The 22,208-nt window shown below is 34.0% G+C and overlaps 5 protein-coding genes across 9 annotated transcripts in view; 3 read left to right on the top strand and 2 right to left on the bottom strand.

Moving 5' to 3' along the window:
- The window catches only part of LOC107725124 (unconventional myosin-XIX-like), a 21,855-nt gene extending 17,225 nt beyond the window's left edge, over nucleotides 1–4,630 (top strand). The window contains exons 21-23 of the mRNA XM_016534279.1: nucleotides 366–451; nucleotides 1,158–1,484; nucleotides 3,897–4,630. Coding sequence (XP_016389765.1) covers nucleotides 366–451; nucleotides 1,158–1,484; nucleotides 3,897–4,010 — 527 coding nt within the window. The 3' untranslated portion in view covers nucleotides 4,011–4,630. The remainder of the gene's footprint in view (nucleotides 1–365; nucleotides 452–1,157; nucleotides 1,485–3,896) is intronic.
- Nucleotides 4,631–5,031: 401 nt separating this feature from the next.
- On the bottom strand, nucleotides 5,032–8,228 carry LOC107725149 (zinc finger HIT domain-containing protein 3-like). Of its 3 annotated transcripts, none has more exons than XM_016534313.1 (6): nucleotides 8,173–8,228; nucleotides 6,314–6,383; nucleotides 6,157–6,194; nucleotides 5,723–5,785; nucleotides 5,501–5,584; nucleotides 5,032–5,416 (listed from the first exon to the last, which is right to left on the bottom strand). In XM_016534313.1, exons 2-6 carry the CDS (start codon nucleotides 6,379–6,381, stop codon nucleotides 5,217–5,219), a joined length of 453 nt encoding a protein of 150 aa, XP_016389799.1. In that variant the 5' UTR covers nucleotides 6,382–6,383; nucleotides 8,173–8,228; the 3' UTR covers nucleotides 5,032–5,216. The 3 variants fall into 3 exon arrangements, with proteins under 3 accessions (XP_016389799.1, XP_016389798.1, XP_016389797.1); XM_016534312.1 differs by having other exon boundaries at nucleotides 8,121–8,199; XM_016534311.1 differs by lacking the exon at nucleotides 8,173–8,228 and having other exon boundaries at nucleotides 6,314–6,519.
- A 33-nt stretch (nucleotides 8,229–8,261) lies between these two features.
- Nucleotides 8,262–13,285, top strand: LOC107725147 (complement component 1 Q subcomponent-binding protein, mitochondrial-like). 2 transcript variants are annotated; one of them, XM_016534309.1, is made up of 6 exons: nucleotides 8,262–8,582; nucleotides 9,612–9,762; nucleotides 9,994–10,081; nucleotides 10,845–10,940; nucleotides 11,876–12,001; nucleotides 12,933–13,285. In XM_016534309.1, exons 1-6 carry the CDS (start codon nucleotides 8,357–8,359, stop codon nucleotides 13,080–13,082), a joined length of 837 nt encoding a protein of 278 aa, XP_016389795.1. In that variant the 5' UTR covers nucleotides 8,262–8,356; the 3' UTR covers nucleotides 13,083–13,285. The 2 variants fall into 2 exon arrangements, with proteins under 2 accessions (XP_016389795.1, XP_016389794.1); XM_016534308.1 differs by lacking the exon at nucleotides 10,845–10,940 and adding an exon at nucleotides 11,651–11,746 and having other exon boundaries at nucleotides 8,263–8,582.
- Nucleotides 13,286–14,028: 743 nt separating this feature from the next.
- On the bottom strand, nucleotides 14,029–19,251 carry LOC107725148 (RPA-interacting protein A-like). The gene is made up of 7 exons (XM_016534310.1): nucleotides 19,094–19,251; nucleotides 17,200–17,385; nucleotides 16,050–16,122; nucleotides 15,761–15,875; nucleotides 15,622–15,685; nucleotides 14,349–14,489; nucleotides 14,029–14,246 (listed from the first exon to the last, which is right to left on the bottom strand). Exons 1-7 carry the CDS (start codon nucleotides 19,163–19,165, stop codon nucleotides 14,217–14,219), a joined length of 681 nt encoding a protein of 226 aa, XP_016389796.1. The 5' UTR covers nucleotides 19,166–19,251; the 3' UTR covers nucleotides 14,029–14,216.
- An 841-nt stretch (nucleotides 19,252–20,092) lies between these two features.
- LOC107725156 (carbohydrate-responsive element-binding protein-like) overlaps nucleotides 20,093–22,208 on the top strand; it is a 35,561-nt gene continuing 33,445 nt past the window's right edge. For both annotated transcript variants that reach the window (XM_016534322.1, XM_016534324.1), the window contains exon 1: nucleotides 20,093–20,494. In XM_016534322.1, coding sequence (XP_016389808.1) covers nucleotides 20,142–20,494 — 353 coding nt within the window. In that variant the 5' untranslated portion in view covers nucleotides 20,093–20,141. The remainder of the gene's footprint in view (nucleotides 20,495–22,208) is intronic.

The raw sequence follows: 22,208 nt of genomic DNA on the forward strand, positions 1-22,208 counted from the left end.
GATAGGACAATATTTGGTCGAGATACAACTATTGAAATTCTGGAATCTGAGGGTGCAAAAAAAAAAATCTAAATATTAAGAAAATTGCCTTTAAAGTTGTCCAAATGAAGTTCTTAGCAATGCATATTACTAATCAAAAATTAAGTTTTGATATATTTACAGTAGGAAATTTACAAAATATCTTCATGGAACATGATCTTTACTTAATATCCTAATGATTTTTGGCATAAAAGAAAAATCAATAATTTTGAACCATACAATGCATTTTTGGCTATTGCTACAAATATACCCCAGCGACTTAAGACTGCTTTTGTGCTCCAGGTTCACATATAGTGTTTTTAACTCTATGTGTATCTTTTTCACAGGTGTGAGATCCTGGCTGGTCAGAAGAGAGATTAAGAAATGGCACAAAGCTGCATCAGTCATCCAAACCAAATGGAGGCGCTGGAGGGTAAGCATTGTGCTGATGTTTATTTTTATTAATAAAGATGTTGGACAGGACTTGATTTTGTCTTTTGGGAATTGATTGGATTGTGAAGACAGTTTCATACCAGGGATGAAGGCAGGTGTTTGGAAGGGAAGGAAAGAAATAAAATGCAAACAACAATTCTTTTTATATTTTATTAATCTTTTAAAATGTAATCAAATTCAAATGTAACAAGCTTTTGACTAACAAAGTGCTGCACAACATATTTCCTGTTTAAATTAAAACATGGTCGAAAAATAGTGTGATGTTCCTTAAGTATTTTAATAAATTGTATTATTATTATTACTTTGAGAAGTACATTAAACTATATAATATTAACTTGTAATGAAGAGCTTTGAGTGCCACACGGTTTTGCAATTTTGTGATATTCCTTAAAAAAAGGAATTATTATTGTCATTACTGTACAATATTAATATATTTTTGTGAAAATGTCCCCAAACTGAACTTTTATTTTGCTGTTTTGTAGTAAAGACCTTTGAGTTTCTGTGTTTATTTGATATGCTTTATCAAATGAAATGGTGAAATGTTTGTGTTTGTTTTAATATATCCTTTTTCCTTTAGAAATGGGTTATAAACACCATTTCCTGCTGACTTTAAATGTAGATTGATTTAACTTCAGTTCTACATGTTTTATGCCGTTTTCTTATCTTTCTGCGTTCCTCCTCGATAGGCGTGGATGGATGCGTTAGCTGAGGCAGAGCTGGATGATGCTGAGGATTTCATGGAGAATGAAGCATCGTCCGTGTTGCCGAAGCTGCTGAAGGAGAGAGGCTCTGTGCAGCTCTTCAGCATCCAGGAGCCTGTGATGGTCAGAAGTTGGCCCATCGGTCTGGCCATGGCCTCTGCTCCCAGCATCACCGTCTCTCTGACAGCCACGGGTTTCCAGCGGATCATGTCTATGATGGCCTGTCTGAAGATCCCATTCAGACACGGAGAATACAAAGTAAAGACCAACCAGTTTGACCAGGGTGTGGCGTCTATCAGAGCTCAGCCACGGGTGAGAGACGCTGCTAACATACGGCTTATCTTGAGTGACCATGAATTATTCCAGGAGAAATACAGCTTACACTCATTGTTTTAGTATTATTTATATACTATTAAAGTATTTATTAATATTTGAATTTATTTTTTATATTTTCAGTTTTCATTTTAATTTCAGGTTTCAAGTTTAAGTTTTAGTAATTTTGTTATGTGCTTTTGTCATTTGTAATTGTAATTTTTTTTTATATTCTACTTTTATTTATATTTTAGTTTTAGAAATTTTAGTGCTTCAACTTCAACTTATTAATTTAATTTAGTTGCCAAGGTAACATGTCTTAGTTTTAAGTTTGTTTTTCATCTAATATTTATATTTTATTTTAGCTTTATTTTTAGCTTTATTACCGTAAAAAAATTTTTTGTAGATTTTGTTAACTATAATAACACTGTTTGTAAATCACGTTAACTCAGAGGTAGATAAAATTATTACATTTTAATGTGAATAAGTGCAAGGAACATGTATTATGAAACTTTGTAAAAAGTATTATTTATATACTATTGTATTTTGTAATGTGCTTTTGTATTTTTTAATATTTCTATTTAGCTTATTTCTGTTTTAGTAGTTTTAGTACTTCAACATAAGTTAATTGCCGCAGTAACATTTCTAATTTTCATTTAAGTTTTTTTTATGTAATATTTGTTCTATTTTATGTTAGCTTTATTTTTTAGATTTATTACTTTATAAACGGTTTTAAATAATAATGTTTTTAGTAGACAGTAACACTGTGAATCAAGTTTACTCAGAGCTGTATTATTTTAGTGTTGATATACTCTTATAGTTTTAAAAAATATTTTGAATTAGATTTTTTATATTTTCTCTTATGCTTTCAGTTTAATTTTGGTTAAAGTTTTAGTCATTGTATGTTTTTGTCATTTGTATTAGCTTTTTAGATTTTTAAATATGTCTGTAAAGTTTTTTTTGTTTTTGTTTGTTTTAGTTATTTTAGTACTTCCAAGTATTTACTTAAAGGTGCAATAGGAGATCTTGGAAAATGCTAACTTTAGCCTGAGCTTTATTTTTAGCTTTATTACCGTAAAAAAATTTTTTGTAGATTTTGTTAACTATAATAACACTGTTTGTAAATCACGTTAACTCAGAGGTAGATAAAATTATTACATTTTAATGTGAATAAGTGCAAGGAACATGTATTATGAAACTTTGTAAAAAGTATTATTTATATACTATTGTATTTTGTAATATGCTTTTGTATTTTTTAATATTTCTATTTAGCTTATTTCTGTTTTAGTAGTTTTAGTACTTCAACATAAGTTAATTGCCGCAGTAACATTTCTAATTTTCATTTAAGTTTTTTTTATGTAATATTTGTTCTATTTTATGTTAGCTTTATTTTTTAGATTTATTACTTTATAAACGGTTTTAAATAATAATGTTTTTAGTAGACAGTAACACTGTGAATCAAGTTTACTCAGAGCTGTATTATTTTAGTGTTGATATACTCACTTCTAACGAGCTGGCGCGAGGACTGGATTAACCGCAGGGCTACATCATGTGTCATTCACCTGCCAGAAATTTTTTTAAGTACTACAATACCAGGAAGGAAGACCGGGTTGTTGATGTTTTCCTGCCATCCTCGCTCTGTCTGCAGTCTGCACAGGGTGCGTAAACGCGCTGATGACGTATCCTGTCTGCGCGAACAGGGTGCGCAGATCTCTTATAGTTTTTTTTAAATATTTTGAATTAGATTTTTTATTTTCTCTTATGCTTTCAGTTTAATTTTGGTTAAAGTTTTAGTCATTGTATGTTTTTGTCATTTGTATTAGTTTTTTAGATTTTTAAATATGTCTAAAGTTTTTATAAATTTTTATTTATTTGTTTTAGTTATTTTAGTACTTCCAAGTATTTACTTAAGTATTTTATTTCTGCTCATTTTCAAGGAAAAACAGTACAAAATAAAGAAATACAAAATAAACGTCAAATAAAGTACAAAAAGTATAAAATAATGTGTAAAAATAAAAATGAACAAAAAGTAACAAAAATGTTTATGGTTTTAGTTAACTATAATAACCCTGACACATTTTGATGTGAGATTATAAAGATTTTTCCTTGAGTGAATCATGCTTTTATGCTCAAATTAATCTGAGAACAACCTGAAATATTGCTTTAACTGCTGTGTAACTGTTTGTTCTGACAGGGCTCCATTAAGATGCATCTTCAGAGGTCTCCGCTGCTCTACGCAGTCAAATAAAGTACAAAAAGAAGTATCAAATAATGTGTAAAAATAATAATAAACAAAAATTATGTGAGATTATAAAGATTTTTCCTTGAGTGAATCATGCTTTTATGCTCAAATTAATCTGAGAACAACCTGAAATATTGCTTTAACTGCTGTGTAACTGTTTGTTCTGACAGGGCTCCATTAAGATGCATCTTCAGAGGTCTCCGCTGCTCTACGCTGACATGCACCCAGTGCACAAGACAGACGTGGTGACCGGACTCAACCAGATCCTGCTGGAGAGAACCTGAGATTTCATGCTGTTAAAAGCTTTCATGCAATCAGTGCACCTTTCAAATACACTACATTAAGTGATATTAAACATTTAGCCTTATTGCCTTATTGTTAGCGCAATTCAGTGTTTAGTTGTATTTACTCTCTCAGGTTTCAGCATAAAGCACAAGTGCCTTTTAATTCTGCTGCGTTCAATCAGTATACACTGTAAAGCGTTTTATAACTATTACTTTATACTAGCATGATCTGTCATAATTTAAATAATGTTTCTTGCACAGCTTGAAAGTGATAATTGTAGATAAGATTTAAGTTTTTATTCATATCGTGCTGCTAATATATAGCAAAATCAGGTATTTTTAAAACATCACATTTGATTTCTGTTAATATCAGTTACAAACTGATAACAGGCTTTAAAACATTGTGATGTTATTAATGATACTATTAAGTTATTATAATGATAACCGAGGGAGATACTGGATAATATAGTATTCATAATATTACAAGTTTTGTACACTTTTCTTGGCATCTTTTTTTAACTTTATTCATTGCACAAACACTACTGGGGAAAGCCATTGTTTCAGCATTGCTGTTGATGCTCTTACCAAAGCAAACTGAATTAATATACTTTTTGCATTTGTATCCGGAAAAGTCCACCTCCTGTTGTCTCTCACATCAAAATCAATGCACATATTTGTTTAGAGCTGTTTCGGCTTGTAAACGGTGCTTGATCTGTGCAGATTTCTCTCCCGATTCAGCCGAGACCACTTTTTACTGGAGGAAGCAATATTATCATATGGATAGAGGACTCGTATTTTGGCAAGAAGCAAGTCAAAACATCTTGATGGAATGATGGATTTGTTTCTTCCAAACATGTAGCTTCCAAAGACATTAACTGATGGACTGGTGTGGTGTGGATTATTGTGATGTTTTTATCAGCTGTTTAGACTCTCATTCTGACGGCACCCATTCACTGCAGAGCATCCATTGCTGAGCTAGTGATGGAATGCTACATTTCTCCAAATCTGATGAAGATACAAACTCATCTACATCTTGGATTGGCCTGAGGGTGAGCACATTGTCAGCAAATTTTAATTTTTGCATTACATTGTTCGCATTCAAAAGACATTGGTGTAATACAAATTTTACATTATTACATCTACATTTTTGTAAAAATTTGATGCATTTGCGTTAGGAATCGGTCCATATGTGACAGTTCCATCCAATCAGAATTCATCATCATCATCGTCATTCTCCGTGTCTGTCGGTTCAATAACTTTTAAGCACTGATCAGCAAACTCCACAAACAGCGGCTCCTGCATGGCGTCTTTCATGGCTTTGGCTTTATCTTCAGCCGAGTCCACAGACATCATTAACCGCCGGAGATGAGGATTCCTCAACAGACCCTTCAACGCCTCTGAACCACCTGTGCGAATGAAAACCATCTGTAACCATCTCTCACAAAAACAGCACTACAGATCGTGTGAATAGAGTGTTTATCACTTCATACCCAGCTGCTGAAGTTTCTGTAATGGCACTTTGTCAGTCTGACTGTCTTCATCAAGAAGATCCTCGACAGTCCACGGCTGTTCCGCTAAAATCAAACATTTATTTCACTTTAAACTTTTCATTTTCTGTTCAAAATCATCATCAAAAGGAGACAGAAAAGTTCTCTTGATCACCTTTAAAGCATTAAATGTGTTACAGGCCTGAGTGATGATCATTTACTCACCGCTGTTCACTGGTGTCGAGCTGCTGGAGGCTGGATCGGATTCTTTAACTGGATGACATGAATCTATGAGAGGAAGGAAAAATAATGGCTTCAATAGTTTGTTTTTGACTGATTTTTGACTTGGTGCTCAGGACAGTCAATAATAATATTTAAATTAGTAATAATAAAATAATAGGTATTTTAATAGTCTATATATATCTAAATAAATTAATATAAAAAACAACAATAATAGTGTTTTTTTTTAAGTACAAACAGTAAAACGCAAGCAAGCAACGGCATGGTCATGGGTTCGATTCCCAGGGAATGTATGAAATGATAAAGTGTAAACACTGAATGCAACGTAAGTCGCTTTGGATAAATGCACATTGTAAATTTTAAATGTAATCTAAAATAATCTAAATGATTGTCAATATAATATATAAGTAGATACTTACCATCATCTTTGTGTCTTTTAAAGCAACTCACTGAACAACTAGAAGGAAAAGAAATGTGTTATTTGATCAGTATTGTTTTTTTCCAAAAGCAAAAGTGAGCTGATAAAGGTATTTATGGTATAAACTGGCAGTTACCGAACATGAATAAATGACTTACTATCTGATTCTGCAGGCTGGACATCTGTATTTAGGAACATGTTCGCTACAAACTCCACAAAGCTGCATAACTGATCTAGAAGATCAACAAGCAAACAAACAGAATATAACAACGTTTATATTAAGCAGCTTTCAGTTACTGGAACCACGTGTTTATGTTGTTGTTGTTCTTCTTCTTCTGTTTTTTGGCGCGTTGCATCCTGTGCGCATATCTTCTTCTTCTTCTTCTTCTGTGGATTTATTGGCGGGTCGCATACCAGCTTTTAAGGTGCATACCGCCACCTCCTGTGCTGGAGTGTGAAGTGATTTCAGTCTAGGCATATAATATGAATTCTATATGCTATTCTTAAGTCCACTATTCCTAATGAATTTTAAAATTGTCTTTATTATTTTACCACATCCTTGTTTTGTGTTTAATATGTTGCAAATTGAAAATTCATTACATCCTAAGTTCTGTAATTCTCTTTGTAGTTCATTCCTTTCCTGTTCATACCTAGGACAGAGTAACAACACATGATCAACTGTTTCCTTTACTTGGCATGTTTCACATAATCCAGTACTGTGTTTCCCTATTATATGAAGTGTAGAATTAAGTTTTGTATGACCCATCCTTAGTCTTGTTAAAATGACCTGATCTTCTCTACTTAAGTTCAGTATCATTTTGCTTTGACTTACCCTGTTTTGTATATTATAAAAATGTCTTCCTGTTTTACAGTCATTCCAATTCCCTTGCCATTTCCAATTGCAAGCTTCTTTAATTATACTTTTCCCCTCCATCCTGCTTAGTGAAACTGAAATAGTAGGAGTATGCAGATTAAGTGACTCTTTAGCCATTTTATCAGCTTTTTCATTTCCTGGTATATCAACATGCGCTGGAACCCAAACAAAATTAACTATTATTCCAGCATTTCTTAATCTATACAATATATTCATTATTTCTATAAAGATATCATATCTAACAGTTTGAAAAGTTTGAAGACTGGTAAGTGATGCCATTGAATCTGAACAAATCACTACCTTATTTGGCATCACTTCTTCTACCCAACTAAGTGCCATTTGAATTGCCACCATTTCGGCTGTGTATACTGATGTCCCATCCGTTAACCTTCCATATTTTCCGATTTTAAATTCTGGAACATAGAATGCAGATCCAGTACGACCTATTTCTGGGTTTCTTGAGCCATCAGTGTATATTGGCAGAAATGCATAATAAACTTTTCTGATATATTCTGTTGAATGGGTTTTGATATCAATGTCAATCTGTCCTTTTTGAATATATTCATGAATTTGAAAATCAACTTTAGGTTGACTGAAAAACCAAGGAGGTATTGGGGAAATTGTAACTGTTGGTGAAAATGTAATATTATTTAGTGACATTTTTGCAGCCCAATCCTTTACTTCCCATGCAAACCCTGTTCCTCTGTGCGCATATCGCCACCTACTGTTGCTTTTATGCAGTCATGGTTTATTTATAATCAATTTCTTCCTTGTTTTTGCTTTTCCTGTTCTTACACATGTATACACACAAATACTCCTACTTAAATAATTATTCGATCCATCGATTCGATAAATGATGATGCTCCATCCCATTCCTTCTCCCCAGGATCCACCTGGCGCTGCGTGTTCAGCTCCTCCAGACTAAATCCGTGGTCTCCTAAAGATCCAGAATAGAATAGAGCATCCGCATTCTATATTTAAATCCTTTCACTTAACCCAGTAGTATATATGTATTTTATTAATATCCTGTATCCTACTACTCTATCTCTATTAAAATCATATCCTAATAAATATTCCAAATCCTTATTTACCTTAGCTTTTTTGTTTAAGTATGATATTAATTCCCTTCTTTCTTCATCATACCTTGCACAGTTATATATTACATGCACCACTGTTTCTTTATGTTGTTGACAGCGTGCAGGACTTTTAACTCATTTCCGAGCGCTTCCGGTGTAGAGTGCTGAGGTCACGGTGTCCTTCCTTCTCCACGTGTGTGTGTCAGTCAGTGTGATCCGCGATCTAAACTCAAGCGAACACAGCTGCCGCCATGCTGAAGTCTGTGAGCCGCGCGGTTCAGCTCGCAGCCCGGCTCTCCACCTCCGTGCCGCCCGCTGCCTCCGTCAGACCCGCGCTGCGCCTCAGCAGTGCCTTCACCAGATCCATCTGGAGCCTGAGCCACAGCGGACCGGCGTCAGGATCCAGGCCGAGGCTGCTCACAGCGACGCGGGCTCTGCCCACAGTGTCGTGCGGCTGCGGGAGTCTGCACACCGAGGGTAAACGCTGCTTCACACTCAAAAATACCATGGTAAAGGTATAGACGTTAACCAAAAAGTACCATAGTAAAGGTATTTTGTATGGTAAAGGTATGGAAACTAACTAAAAAGTACTATGGTAAAAGTATAGACACTAACTTCTAAAAAATACCATGGTAAAGGTATAGACGTTACCTAAAAAGTACCATAGTAAAGGTATTTTGTATGGAAACGAACTAAAAAATACCATGGTAAAGGTATAGACGTTAACTAAAAAGTATCACAGTAAAGGTAATTTTTATGATAAAGGTATAGAAACTAACTATAAAGTACCATGGTAAATGTATAGATTCTATCTAAAAAGTACCATAGTAAAGGTATTATGTATGGTAAAGGTATGGAAACGAACTAAAAAATACCATGGTAAAATATAGACACTAACTACTAAAAAAATACCATGGTAAAGGTATAGACGTTAACTAAAAAGTATCACAGTAAAGGTAATTTTTATGATAAAGGTATAGATTCTATCTAAAAAGTACCATAGTAAAGGTAAGACACTAACTAAAAAGTAGTTTCAGTTATTTAAAAAAAAGCCTTAAGCTTATTTTATTTCTGCCTGTTGCTAACGAAACATTTTCATTTAGTTTCATTTTATATACTAAAACAACTAAAACGGATTAAAAATTAATGAATAAAATAAATACAATTTGAAATAAAAGTGATTTATGAAATAAAAAAAACTAGTAAAAATGACCAAAAACGCCGAACAAAATTTCTGACTAGTTATATTAAAATAAAAACCTAATTGAAAGAATTAATAAAATGTTTCAATGTTAATTCGGATATTTTATAATATTACAGCAGATGTCATGTCCTGCATTAAGTGCATTGGGTGTTTTCAGTCAAACTTGTGACCTTGAGACTGAATCAGGAGACGAACAGCATGTCATGTGAACTAACCACTGAGACTAGTTCACTAGTGTTGGTTACTAGAGCATGCATGCATGTTGTCTGGAGTGTTTTATTGATTCTGTCTTTATTCTGCAGGTGATAAAGCGTTTGCAGAGTTTCTCACTGATGAAATCAAAGAAGAAAAGAAGATCCAGAAGAACAAGAGTCTTCCTCAAATGTCCGGCGGCTGGGAGCTCGAGCTCAACGGCACAGAGGCCAAACTCATCCGCTCGCTGTCCGGAGAAAAGTAAGGATCGTGTGTTTCATCCGGACCATCAGAATCCTGCTGTTCATAATGATGCACACATGCCTTATTGCTTTAGAAAACTATTCTATTTAGATGTATGCATTTTGCAGATGTTTTATTCAGTTGCACTGCATTCAAGGCATGCACAAGCAATAAATGCATTGAGCAAGTGTCTTGTATGATCATATTTATGCTCTGCTGTAATAAATCCTGTGGGATTGTGTTCGGCAGAGTCACCATCACATTCAACGTGAACAGCAGCATCCCGCCGCAGCTGGAGGAAGATCCTGAGCACACGCAGAAGAGTCCGGAGGACGAGGTAGAGCACACGCACAATGCATTCATACTGTACAAACAACACCAGCTTATTATATAATGCAATATGAAATCAGGATAACCTAATGTTGCCATCATTTGCAGTTATAATTGTGAAACAGAGATTTGATCAAATGAAGGTTGCAACATGAAATCACAAGTTCAACAAAGGTGTGAGCAGTCATAAATGCATTATTAAAATGGCATTTTTCTTTTTTTTATAAAACATGAACGTAAACACAATATACATTTACATGTATGCATTTAGCAGACACTTACAATAGAGGAACAAAAGCAGTTAATGACAGAATATAATTCTGGAGATTATAAGATTTAAAAATAATAATATTAGTGCTGTCAAACGATTAATCGCATCCAAAATAAACGTTGCACGGTAAAATAATGTGTTACTGAATATTTTTTACTCACAATTTCTAAAGCTTGGCATAACTGCAAAAATGTATATTCACTATTAAAATGCCCACTGGGTTTTATTAATTTCTGTAATTTTACTGTCTATAAATCACACTTTTAATTCAGGCTTCCTCATATATCAGTGTGAATCCTGCTTCTTCAAATTAAAAGCACAATTTTTGGGAGAGTGAATTAAAATAAGAGTTGTTTTAGCTGATTTTAATGCTCGCTTATTTCAAATTATATTCAGTCATCTTGTAAGTTTGCTGAGGCCCCCTAGTGGGGGTTAAGAGCCACTGCTTTTACCTCATCATGTCCTGTTTTTAACACATTTTTACTGTTTTTTTTTTTAGCCTGAAATTGTCTCCACACCTAACTTTGTGGTTGAAGTGACCAAACCAGGAGCGAAGAGTTCACTAGTGTTTGACTGTCATTTCCCCGAGGATGAGGTGTGTTGTTTTATTATAAGATTTAAAAATAATTATATTAGTGCTGTCAAACGATTAATCGCATCCAAAATAAACGTTTTTATTTACGTAATATATGTGTGTGTACTCTGTATATTTATTATATGTATATAAATACAAACACATGCATGTATATATTTAAGAAAAATATGTTGTGTTTATATATTAAATATATTTATGTACATTATAAAATATAATAATATAAATATGTACATGTAAATATCAAAAAAATATATTCTCTATGTATGTGTATTTATATATACATAATAAATATACTAAAATTGTGCAGAATTTACTGTGTAGTAAGTACACAATAAGCACGGTAAAATAATGTGTTACTGAATATTTTTTACTCACAATTTCTAAAGCTTGGCATAACTGCAAAAATGTATATTCACTATTAAAATGCCCACTGGGTTTTATTAATTTCTGTAATTTTACTGTCTATAAATCACACTTTTAATTCAGGCTTCCTCATATATCAGTGTGAATCCTGCTTCTTCAAATTAAAAGCACAATTTTTGGGAGAGTGAATTAAAATAAGAGTTGTTTTAGCTGATTTTAATGCTCGCTTATTTCAAATTATATTCAGTCATCTTGTAAGTTTGCTGAGGCCCCCTAGTGGGGGTTAAGAGCCACTGCTTTTACCTCATCATGTCCTGTTTTTAACACATTTTTACTGTTTTTTTTAGCCTGAAATTGTCTCCACACCTAACTTTGTGGTTGAAGTGACCAAACCAGGAGCGAAGAGTTCACTAGTGTTTGACTGTCATTTCCCCGAGGATGAGGTGGGTTGCTCTTCTCTCGTTGTTGTATTTTTAGGTTAGTGTGACTGAAGGTCCAGCTATCATAAAGAGCATGCAGAATGAAAACAATGCGTGATTTCTCACTGACTGGAGCTCTTTGTCTCTGAGCAGAGCGCTCACGGTGAGGGTGAGGAAGAGAGCGACATCTTCGCCATCCGTGAGGTCAGTTTCCAGCCGGAGGGAGACGTCGAGTGGAAGGAAACCAGTTACACGCTCAACACAGACTCTCTGGACTGGGTGAGAGCTTTACTGAAGTCACTTCATGAGCATTTCACCATTTCATTTGATAAAAACTATCACTGAAACACAAAGGTCAAAATAAATCTTTGATTTCACTTAAAGAAATATATATTGCAGTTGCCCAGAAGCCTGTAAGTCACTTAAAACTTCTACTTTTAGGAATATCACAATTTTCCTTTTTTTTTAAAATTTAACAGTAAACCTCAGTTGTGCAGAAATTTGTTTGCCAAAAAAAGGAAATTATGCAATCTATAACTATAAATTCTTAATCTTTTATGCCTTCATTTGATAACCACCTTTATTTATAGTGACACAGAATTTCAGAAAAAAATGAAACATTTCATAGACTTGCTTTTTGATTTTTAAAATATACTTAAAATATTAAAACTGAATACAGAATTATTTAAAAATAAATAAATGTATTGCCTTAATTTTTGTAAAACTTTTAACAAATGGATGTTAAATTGTATCTCTTTCAGTGTTTCAAATAATTCGATTATTTTGATTACTAAAATTTAATGTAACCAGTAAATTGGAATCCAGAAATATTAAAACAGGAAAAAAAGGGATTTTGGAAAAAAATACAATGGATTTCATAGACGCTTATTATTGTAAAAAAGGTAATACATTTTACATTTTTTATTAATTTAATTAATTAGACATGCTTTTTAATTATTGAAATTAAACCATTAAATTGAAAACAATAGAATTCAAATGTTTTTTCTTTTCTTTTTTGAATTGTATAGATTTGTATTTTGTATAAATGATATTGTATAGAAGCCCCACCCATCCCAAAAAAAAAGAAAAAAAAATTTAAACAGAAAAAATAAAAAACGAACCCAGAAAAAATTAAAATGGTGAAGAAAAAAAAAAGCATAGGCCTCTAACAAATGCACAGCAGTGACCTCTGACCTCTCTGACTCTCTAGGCCCTGTATGACCATCTGATGGACTTCCTGGCTGACCGCGGCGTTGACAACACGTTTGTGGATGAGCTGACGGAGTTGAGCACGGCCCTTGAGCATCAGGAGTACATCAAGTTCCTGGAAGATCTCAGCACTTTCGTCAAATGCAAATAATCTGTGTCTAGATTTATCACAAGCTTGTGATTCGTCTGGCTCTGATGTGACGTCTGAAGGCAGAAGAGTTTTGTATTTAATTTTATATCATGTTTTCAAGTTATGTGCACACCGGTTACGTTTCAGATGTCATCGCAGGGGTTTACAGGAACCAAGAATGTGAACTAAACATTCATGAGAAATAAAACTGAGAGGAAACATTGGGCTGATTGTATATGTTCAGTATCAGTATATGTTGCTAAAAGGCAAAAAAACATGATTGTCCATTATGTAATTTTTTTATGCATTTCAATTTGAAAGGTGACACTATTAAATTGGCATGAAACAGGAAGGACTTCCTGTTTGACTAAATGAAATGTGCAAGTGATTGTCAAAGTGGTTTGGAAACAGTTATTTTTCAATGGTGCATAAATAACACTTCACTATAGATTGATCCGTTAAAAAAGTAACTAAAAATGGTTAATAAACGTATTTCCTTGTATGTGGAAAATGATCAAAAACCTTTTAATTCACCCAAACCAATCCAAAGAAAGATGCTTTGTATTTTACACAAGGAAAAAAAATTGGGCCTTAGATTTTTTTGCATTGTGTAACATACTCATTTATACGCAACGTTCTTACTGTAATGCAAAAAGTCAGATTAATATAAAGCGGCTCGATAGATATTCTCAATGAAGATTACTGCAATATTTGTTTTATTTTAATCAGCGTAAAATCAGAATACAACTGTGAAGTACAACAAATCCACTCTTCATTTCACTTCCAAAAGTATCATTTAAACAAAAATTAGATTTGCAACAACGTAAAAAATCATGATATTGCTAAAATAGGCTTTATTTCTGATTTAGATGTGAAATGACCAGAGCATGTTCTTGACCAGCTTTGTGAGATTGTGTCTAGAACAGCTTATGGATAAATAAATGGCTGTGCGCGCATTTAAAACACAAAATGCACTCAATAGCAGACTCTAGATCAGGCAAATCAAGAGTTTGACCTGCAGTTCTGTAATTTTACATTATGACTCTCAAATAAGGGTAGTGCATCTTAAGGTTAAAAACGATTCTTTATTTCACAGAAATAATATTCACAACATTTAAAACATCCATCAGACTCTCTGCAGTGTGGATGAACGGCTCACAGGACGACAGACAGATAGTCACACACCTGCAAACAACAAGCACATGCATAAACAGCTTTCAAGTTGATTTAATGATCAAGATACACAAACCCAACTCTATGTGACATGAACGTAAACCATACGAGTACCTTGCAGCTGATCATGAGGTTTGGTGATCCGTCAGTGTTGAAGGCCATAGAGAAGCTGGGTTTGTGAAGACAGTCCTCCATGTGCTCTGTCACGCGTTGTTCTAGTAGATTCTGTAAAACCTCGGCTGTAAGGTTCCTACCCTGCGGTGGACACATGAGAAGATGCTCGTATTAAACTGTTTTAGTGAGCATGGTAAAACCATGAAGAAAAACACATTTTGGTTAAATGGGGGGGGGGGATAATATGCATGTATGATTTTTTTTTTTCCATCTAGTTGCCAAAGCAACAATTCCCATTTTCATTTAGTTTAACTAAAGATGCTAAAACAGCTAAAAATGACAAAATTAATATCTAGACTTAAAAAAACAAAAACATCTACATAACTAAAACTTAAAAAAAAAAATCAAATTGTTACATTTTAAATTTAAATATATTTTAATAGATTAAATAAGTTGTTAATGTTTTATGCCTTCATTTGATTACCACTGTTTTTGATAATACATTTGTATTAAATTATAAATCCTGAATGATTATAAAGCCCTATAACTCTAAAAATGTTAATAAATTATTAAATTGGTACAGTTTTATGAATTCAATTGATTAGACATGATTTTTTGATTATTCAAATATAATTAAAGTGAAATCCGGAAAAATTTAAACAGAAAACATGAAATTTAGTGGAAAAAATAAAAACATTTCCCTAAACAAAATATTTTTTTGTTGAACCTTTAATAATAATAATTTAAAAAAAAAAATATTTTTTATAATTTATCCATTAAATCTGGAAAAAAAAAACGGTAGGGTGAAAAAAGGAATCCAGAAAAAAAAAAATTTAATGGGAAAAGATAAAACTGATTTCATAGGGCCCTAATAAGTACACAGCAGTGACCTTTGACCCCTCTGACTCTCTAGGCGAGGAGGGAAATATAAAAATAAAAACTAATTCAAAATATAAAGACTACAACAGTCGCTCAATTATATTAAAGGGGTCATATGATGCTTTTTTAAAGATCATTATCTCTTTGAAGTGTTGGGATCTTATCTATGCACAATCAGCTTGTAACACTCCAAAGAGAAAGGAAAACTTGAAATCGCATCATATGACCCCTTTAAAAATGCAAACTTAGATTAAAGGTTGGTTAATAATAAAATACTATATTCTAGAATATGTATTCATACTATATTCTACTCCACCCAAACCAGTCAAATAATGGATTTATTATACAAAGTGTCCATACAACGGAGGAAGGTGCTGTGTGTGCCACTACTTACAATCGTGTTGACGTAAAGACCACATGGACATGATGTAAAATGACTGCTGACTGTCAGATTATTCCTGCGGATACAGAGAAAAACAGACATAATTAATAAGGATCGGTTTAGCAGGTGATGGCTTACGGCAAACACTTACGCGTGACACACGGGGCATATGATCTGTCCAGACGTCTCCATTCCCTCCAACACTGAGTTTATATACTGCTCTTCATACCACATGCTGCTGTTATACTCCTCCAGAATCAAGAGCTCTGAAGAAGAAACAAACACAATAAATCTCAAGTGTGAAACATCAGCATTTAATACAATCCCTACACTTCTACCAGCGCCTTTTTCATCACAATTTGTACATTTGCTCACATTTCCCGGTTACTCACAACTTGATATAATGAGGAAAAAAATTAAAATGTTCATGCTGATGTAACCTTGTGCTATGAGCTCCTGCTGAATTTCCTCAAACGCTGACAGCTCGTCATATTCCTGCTGTGCGGTGTACACCTGAGGAGTGCAAACACACGCTTAAAGAAATAATTCATCCACAAATCACAGTCTGTCTTCATTTACTCACCATTACGTCTCAAATCTCTTTGTGCTTCCACATGCTCAAACCCAGGATTCAACGACATCAACGGTTTGAATATTCAGAAGCACAAATCAGATTTGAGAGCAGAGGAGGAAGTGAATTACTTCAATTTACAAATGGTTGATATGGACTTACATTAACTCTATATAGAATAAATATCATGAAAATGTCCCTGACACTTGCATAAGATGCACAGTGTATGCCATATCACTGTGTATGGGAGTGTGAAGAAGTTTTGAAAAGACAGAAAAGATCCTTGATTTTAATATTCCTTTGACACCTTTACATTTTTGGTCCAATATTTATTTATTTGCTTATGTGACCCTGGATCACATATATGGGTCAAAATTATTGATTTTTCTTTTATGCCAAAAATCATTAGGATATTAAGTAAAGATCATGTTCCATGAAGATATTTTGTAAATTTCCTACCGTAAATATATCAAAACTTAATTTTTGATTAGTAATATGCATTGCTAAGGACTTCATTTGGACAACTTTAAAGGTGATTTTCTCAATATTTTGATTTTTTTTGAACCCTCAGATTCCAGATTTTCAAAGTTGTATCTCGGCCAAATATTGTCCGATCCTAACAAGCTCACCGCAGTGCAACACATCTCCTTCGCATAGAGTTGATCAGGTTGTTGATTGTGGCCTGTGGAATGTTGGTCCACTCCTCTTCAATGGCTGTGCGAAGTTGCTGGATATGGGGGCAAAAACAAAAGAGTTGCGTTTATAATTTTGTTCAGTGTATATATATATATATATATACACACACACACGTGGCACTGAATATTAATGTAAGGTGTTGAGATGTGTTTGTTTTGTTCTTGTCATTTCTTTTACATGGAAATACATGTACATGTACATACTGTTAAAATTAATAATGCTTTTCTGATACTTTTACATTCTTACTGCTTTTATCGTATAGAAAACAGAAAGGTTTGGAACAACATGAGGCTCTCATGTCAAAAGCAGTGCTTAATACACACATCTCTGATGCCGTTTCCATTCCAGAGCGACGGGAGACTCTGATTGGACGACTGTAAGGCGCTCCATTCCTCCTCCATCACCTCCTGCACGAGCAGCGAGTGCTTCGATCCTCCCGAATCCTCTCCCATCTGTCTGAACTTCTCCAGTAACCTCGACCGGCTGTTCTTCAAGCGCTCCACACAGCGCTGGAGACACACAACACACCGTTATATCATCACTACGGCGTCTCAAAGCCTTTCATGCAGTTCAATTAAAAATGCATTATAATGACGTGATAAAATGTCATCCCAAGTGGTTCCTTGTTTCCAAAACTTGTACTTTGCACGGAAGACATATTAATTTTAAAATAAATATACAAGTTAAAATAAATTTAAATCAACCATGCAAGATGATATTTACATTCCACATAATATTTCTCAATTTCAGTGTGTTTATTTCATATATGTGACCCTGGAGCACAAAAGCAGTCTTAAGTCGCTGGGGTATATTTGTAGCAATAGCCAACAATACATTGTTCAGCTTTCAGATGAATATTTGAATATAAAATATTAATTTTAAAAATAGCCTCTAATGACTTGTTTTGTGGTCCAGGGTCACGTAGTTATTTTAAATGTTTAATCTTTAGTAGGGCTGAACGATTAATTGCATTTGCGATAATATCGCGATATGGAAAATTTCGATTTTTCAATCGCAGAGGCTGCGATTACACGGTCACGTGACACGCGAGAGTAAAGAGGGGTGTTCGACAGTTGATCACAATTTGTGGGCTTCTGCTTAGGGCTGAACGATTAATTGCATTTGCGATAATATCGCGATATGAAAAATTTCGATTTTTCAATCGCAGAGGCTGCGATTACACGGTCACGTGACACGCGAGAGTAAAGAGGTGTGTTCGACTTGAAGATCAGATCGGTGTATGACATCAAAGTACGGCGAAAGAAAGCATAAGGAGACGTCCGCGCTCTCTTATAGCTCTCTCAGTACTTTGATGACACGCACCCATCGGTCTAAGCAGCGCTGCTTCAAGCCGAGCGCGGGCCATCAGCAAAAAAAATAAATAAATAAGTAAACAGCCAAAGGACGTAACTTAGAATGGGAGATGGATCGGTTTGTGAAAGCGAAGAGAAAAGCCATAGATGAAGTCGCACAGACCCAGGCAGGTGCTGGTCATTTAAAAGCTAAATGCAGAAAATATGAATTAATGTTTACACCAGGCTTATTTAAACATAATTATCATGCTTACAATGTTGGAAGTTCAACAAATCAGTCAATGTACTGTGATTGTAGTTGTTAAATAAAAATGTCATTCATATCAATTCATGCATCACCTAATTTCATCGTAACATATAGGCCTGGCCTACAGAAAAGAACATTTATGTTTAATCTATCTAGTAGTGTGTTGGTCATACTATACAATGATTTATAGCTTGTCTTTGTTGAATAATACAGAACATAAAGAGCTTTAAAAAAAAAATTGCATATTAAAATCGCAATATTGGTAAAAAAAAATCGCAATTAGATTATTTTCCAAAATCGTTCAGCCCTAATCTTTAGTAATACAAATTTATCCATATCAGTACTTTGTGGTCTAGGGAAGTGTTTTGGTTGCTTAGACAAGGTTTTGAGAGTTTTGCCATGTTCTGACTGGTAAATATATTCATTATTTATTGCCATAAGGAAGAAATCACCACTAATTCTCATTACTGTGATGGAATAAAGGAGCAACAGGATGCGTTTCATTACTAACATAATGTCTCAAAACAAACTCTAATCGTAATTGTCCTGTATTCAAAATACAATGAATTTCCTTCATTTAGAACATGACTTGGACTGTTGTTGACAGCTTTCGCGAGATTCCTCAGCACAGAAGCGAGCGAACACGACATTATTTACCTTCCGGTATGTTTCTTTCCACGGTGGAGTCGTGCCTTTATACATGGATCTGTGTCTCTGTACCGCGTCCATGATTTGACTAAACTACAAACACTTCGAGCAGAACTCTAGCACTGAAAACACGAAAATAACACCAGCTGCTGGTCTCGCCAATCAGCGGCTTTTATCCTTCCGCTTACGTCACACATAACCGGATGTTTCTTCTGCGCTCATGGGATTTGTAGTCCGTAATCTCTTCAAGCGAGTCTATAAAAGCTATTTAGTCACACTTCATATTATTATTATTATTTTATTGTTGAATATTTTAGGTTCATTTAAATACACGTTTTTTTAACCTAGTGTTATTTTTTACTTATTTATTTGAATTAAGATTGTTATTTTTGTATGAAGTTATTTTGTTTATTTGTGATAAAATATAAAATTATTTTGTTATTATTAATTTTAAAATAAATACCGAAATTAAAATAAATATGATCAAAATAATATTACAGTATAGTGTCTTTATTTACATTTTAGTAATTTTTTTATTTTATTTATATCAGTCCTTTTCTAAAATGTTACATGTTGTTTGCATGAAAAATAATTGTAATGATAAAAATGAAAAAAATACAACATAAATGCAACATTTATACAAAGTATGAATTATTTCTAATTTATTTTTATTTATCTCGTCTTACAACAAATATAACAATTTACAGATCCGTTTTACTAGATAGATACAAAAAGTGCATGTTTATTTAAAAATCGCAATTACGAGGCCATATCTACTCTACTAGTAATAGCGGATAATAATAGCAATAATATGTCACAGCACATCAGATCAACTCTTACATAATTGTGCTCGAGTTTAGACTGTCAAGAGTCTGAAACTGCACGATGCAGCGTTTTAATCAGTGAGTTTTGATCATTCTATCACGCTTGACCTTTGACCTGCAGCTCTGCGTACTAAGTATGCAGTGGAGTACTACAGAGTGAAGCGCGCTTCCTCAGATGGCGTTTTTCTCAGTGGGCTGCATTTGAGCAGCGTGACAGGACTAGGTCAGCAGCGATGGCAACGGCAGAGTACTCAGAAACCTCAGAGCACAGCCGGATCGCACAGGACTCAGAGTCCGATTCGGATCCGGATGACCACTTGCCCAGTGTGTACGCCGGAGCGGGATCCGGATCAGTCCGGCGTAACGTTACTCAAGTGATCCACAGCGGGCACTTCATGGTGTCCTCGCCACACAGCGACTCGGTCAGGAGGAGAAGCGCGGCTCTCTATAATGCTGATAATTATGACTTTGAGACCGTTAATAAACCGGACTGCCAGACCTACAGCTTCGGTCCGTTGAGCTCCAGACGGCTGAGCATTGACCCCACTCTCACACGCCTGTTTGAATGCATGACACTGGCGTACAGGTAAAACAAACCTATCATTTAACTCTGATTTACCTCACTGCGACGTCTGCTTCACTATAAAGTACAAATTCACCTCATGCTAATGTTTACATTACTATAAAACAGTTAAATTACTCTAGCTACACTTATACCTCACAGCAGTGTTTACATAACTGCATGTCACTTATTTAAAAAAATAATAAAAATAATTCACCTGATGGTAGTGTGCCAGTACGGAAGTTCTAAGCGGTCATGCATTATTTTTTTTTTTCCTTCTTGTTTTCTCGTTATAACGACTTATTTTTCTCGTGATCTCGACATAACGAGAGTTGTTTTCTCGTCATAAAGACTTAATTTTCGAGAAAACAACTCCCGTTATGTCGAGATCACGAGAAAATTAAGTCGTATAACGAGAAAACAACTCTCGTTATGTCGAGATCACGAGAAAATTAAGTCGTATAACGAGAAAACAACTCTCGTTATGTCGAGATCACGAGAAAATTAAGTCGTATAACGAGAAAACAACTCTCGTTATGTCGAGATCACGAGAAAATTAAGTCGTATAACGAGAAAACAACTCTCGTTATGTCGAGATCACGAGAAAATTAAGTCGTATAACGAGAAAACAACTCTCGTTATGTCGAGATCACGAGAAAATTAAGTCGTATAACGAGAAAACAACTCTCGTTATGTCGAGATCACGAGAAAATTAAGTCGTATAACGAGAAAACAACTCTCGTTATGTCGAGATCACGAGAAAATTAAGTCGTATAACGAGAAAACAACTCTCGTTATGTCGAGATCACGAGAAAATTAAGTCGTATAACGAGAAAACAACTCTCGTTATGTCGAGATCACGAGAAAATTAAGTCGTATAACGAGAAAACAACTCTCGTTATGTCGAGATCACGAGAAAATTAAGTCGTTATAACGAGAAAACAAGAAGGAAAAAATATATATTGCATGGCCGCTTAGAACTTCAGTGTTTATATTGTTATAAAAGAGTTACGCTACAGATTAATCACTGCAATTTTACCTCAGTGTATATTGTGTATATTACAAAAAAACTTTACAACAACTTGCTCCTTACTGCAAAGTTTACAAAACGGTAAAACAGTTAAAGTATATATAATTAACCATTTAAGTCAAATTCACCTCATTGTAATGTTTACACTGCTATAAAACAGTTAAAAGTACAGCTAAATGACTACAGTTGAACTTACACCTCATGGAAATGTTTACATTACTAAAAAATAATTTAATTATTCCAGTTAAATGTGTAGCTCACAGCAGTGTTTACATAACTGTGTATAAATTATTTAAAATAATAATTATGTGCAGAGTTAAACTACAGATAAATTACAATTTAACTGTAATTTTACCTCACTGCAATGCATATGCCTTCCAAAAAATTGCTACAGATAAATTACTAGCTGAATATACACCTCACTGCAATGATTACATAACTGTAAAACAGTTATAGTATATATATTTTACCATTTCAGTCAAATTCACCCCATTGTAATGTTTACATATAAAGCAGTTGACTACATTTGAAAGCATGCCTACAGTTGAATTTACACCTCAATGTACAATGCAACTTTGATTTTACCTCACTGCAGTGTGTAAATTACAGTAAAACTATTAAAGATCAATTACTAAAGTTGAACTTATACAGTACCTCACTGAAATGTATATATTACTGTATAAAGCAATTTAAGTATATATAACTTAG

The sequence above is a fragment of the Sinocyclocheilus rhinocerous genome, unplaced genomic scaffold, assembly GCF_001515625.1.
Source record: "Sinocyclocheilus rhinocerous isolate Xijiao unplaced genomic scaffold, SAMN03320098_v1.1 scaffold1295, whole genome shotgun sequence".
Taxonomy (NCBI): Eukaryota; Metazoa; Chordata; class Actinopteri; order Cypriniformes; family Cyprinidae; genus Sinocyclocheilus; species Sinocyclocheilus rhinocerous.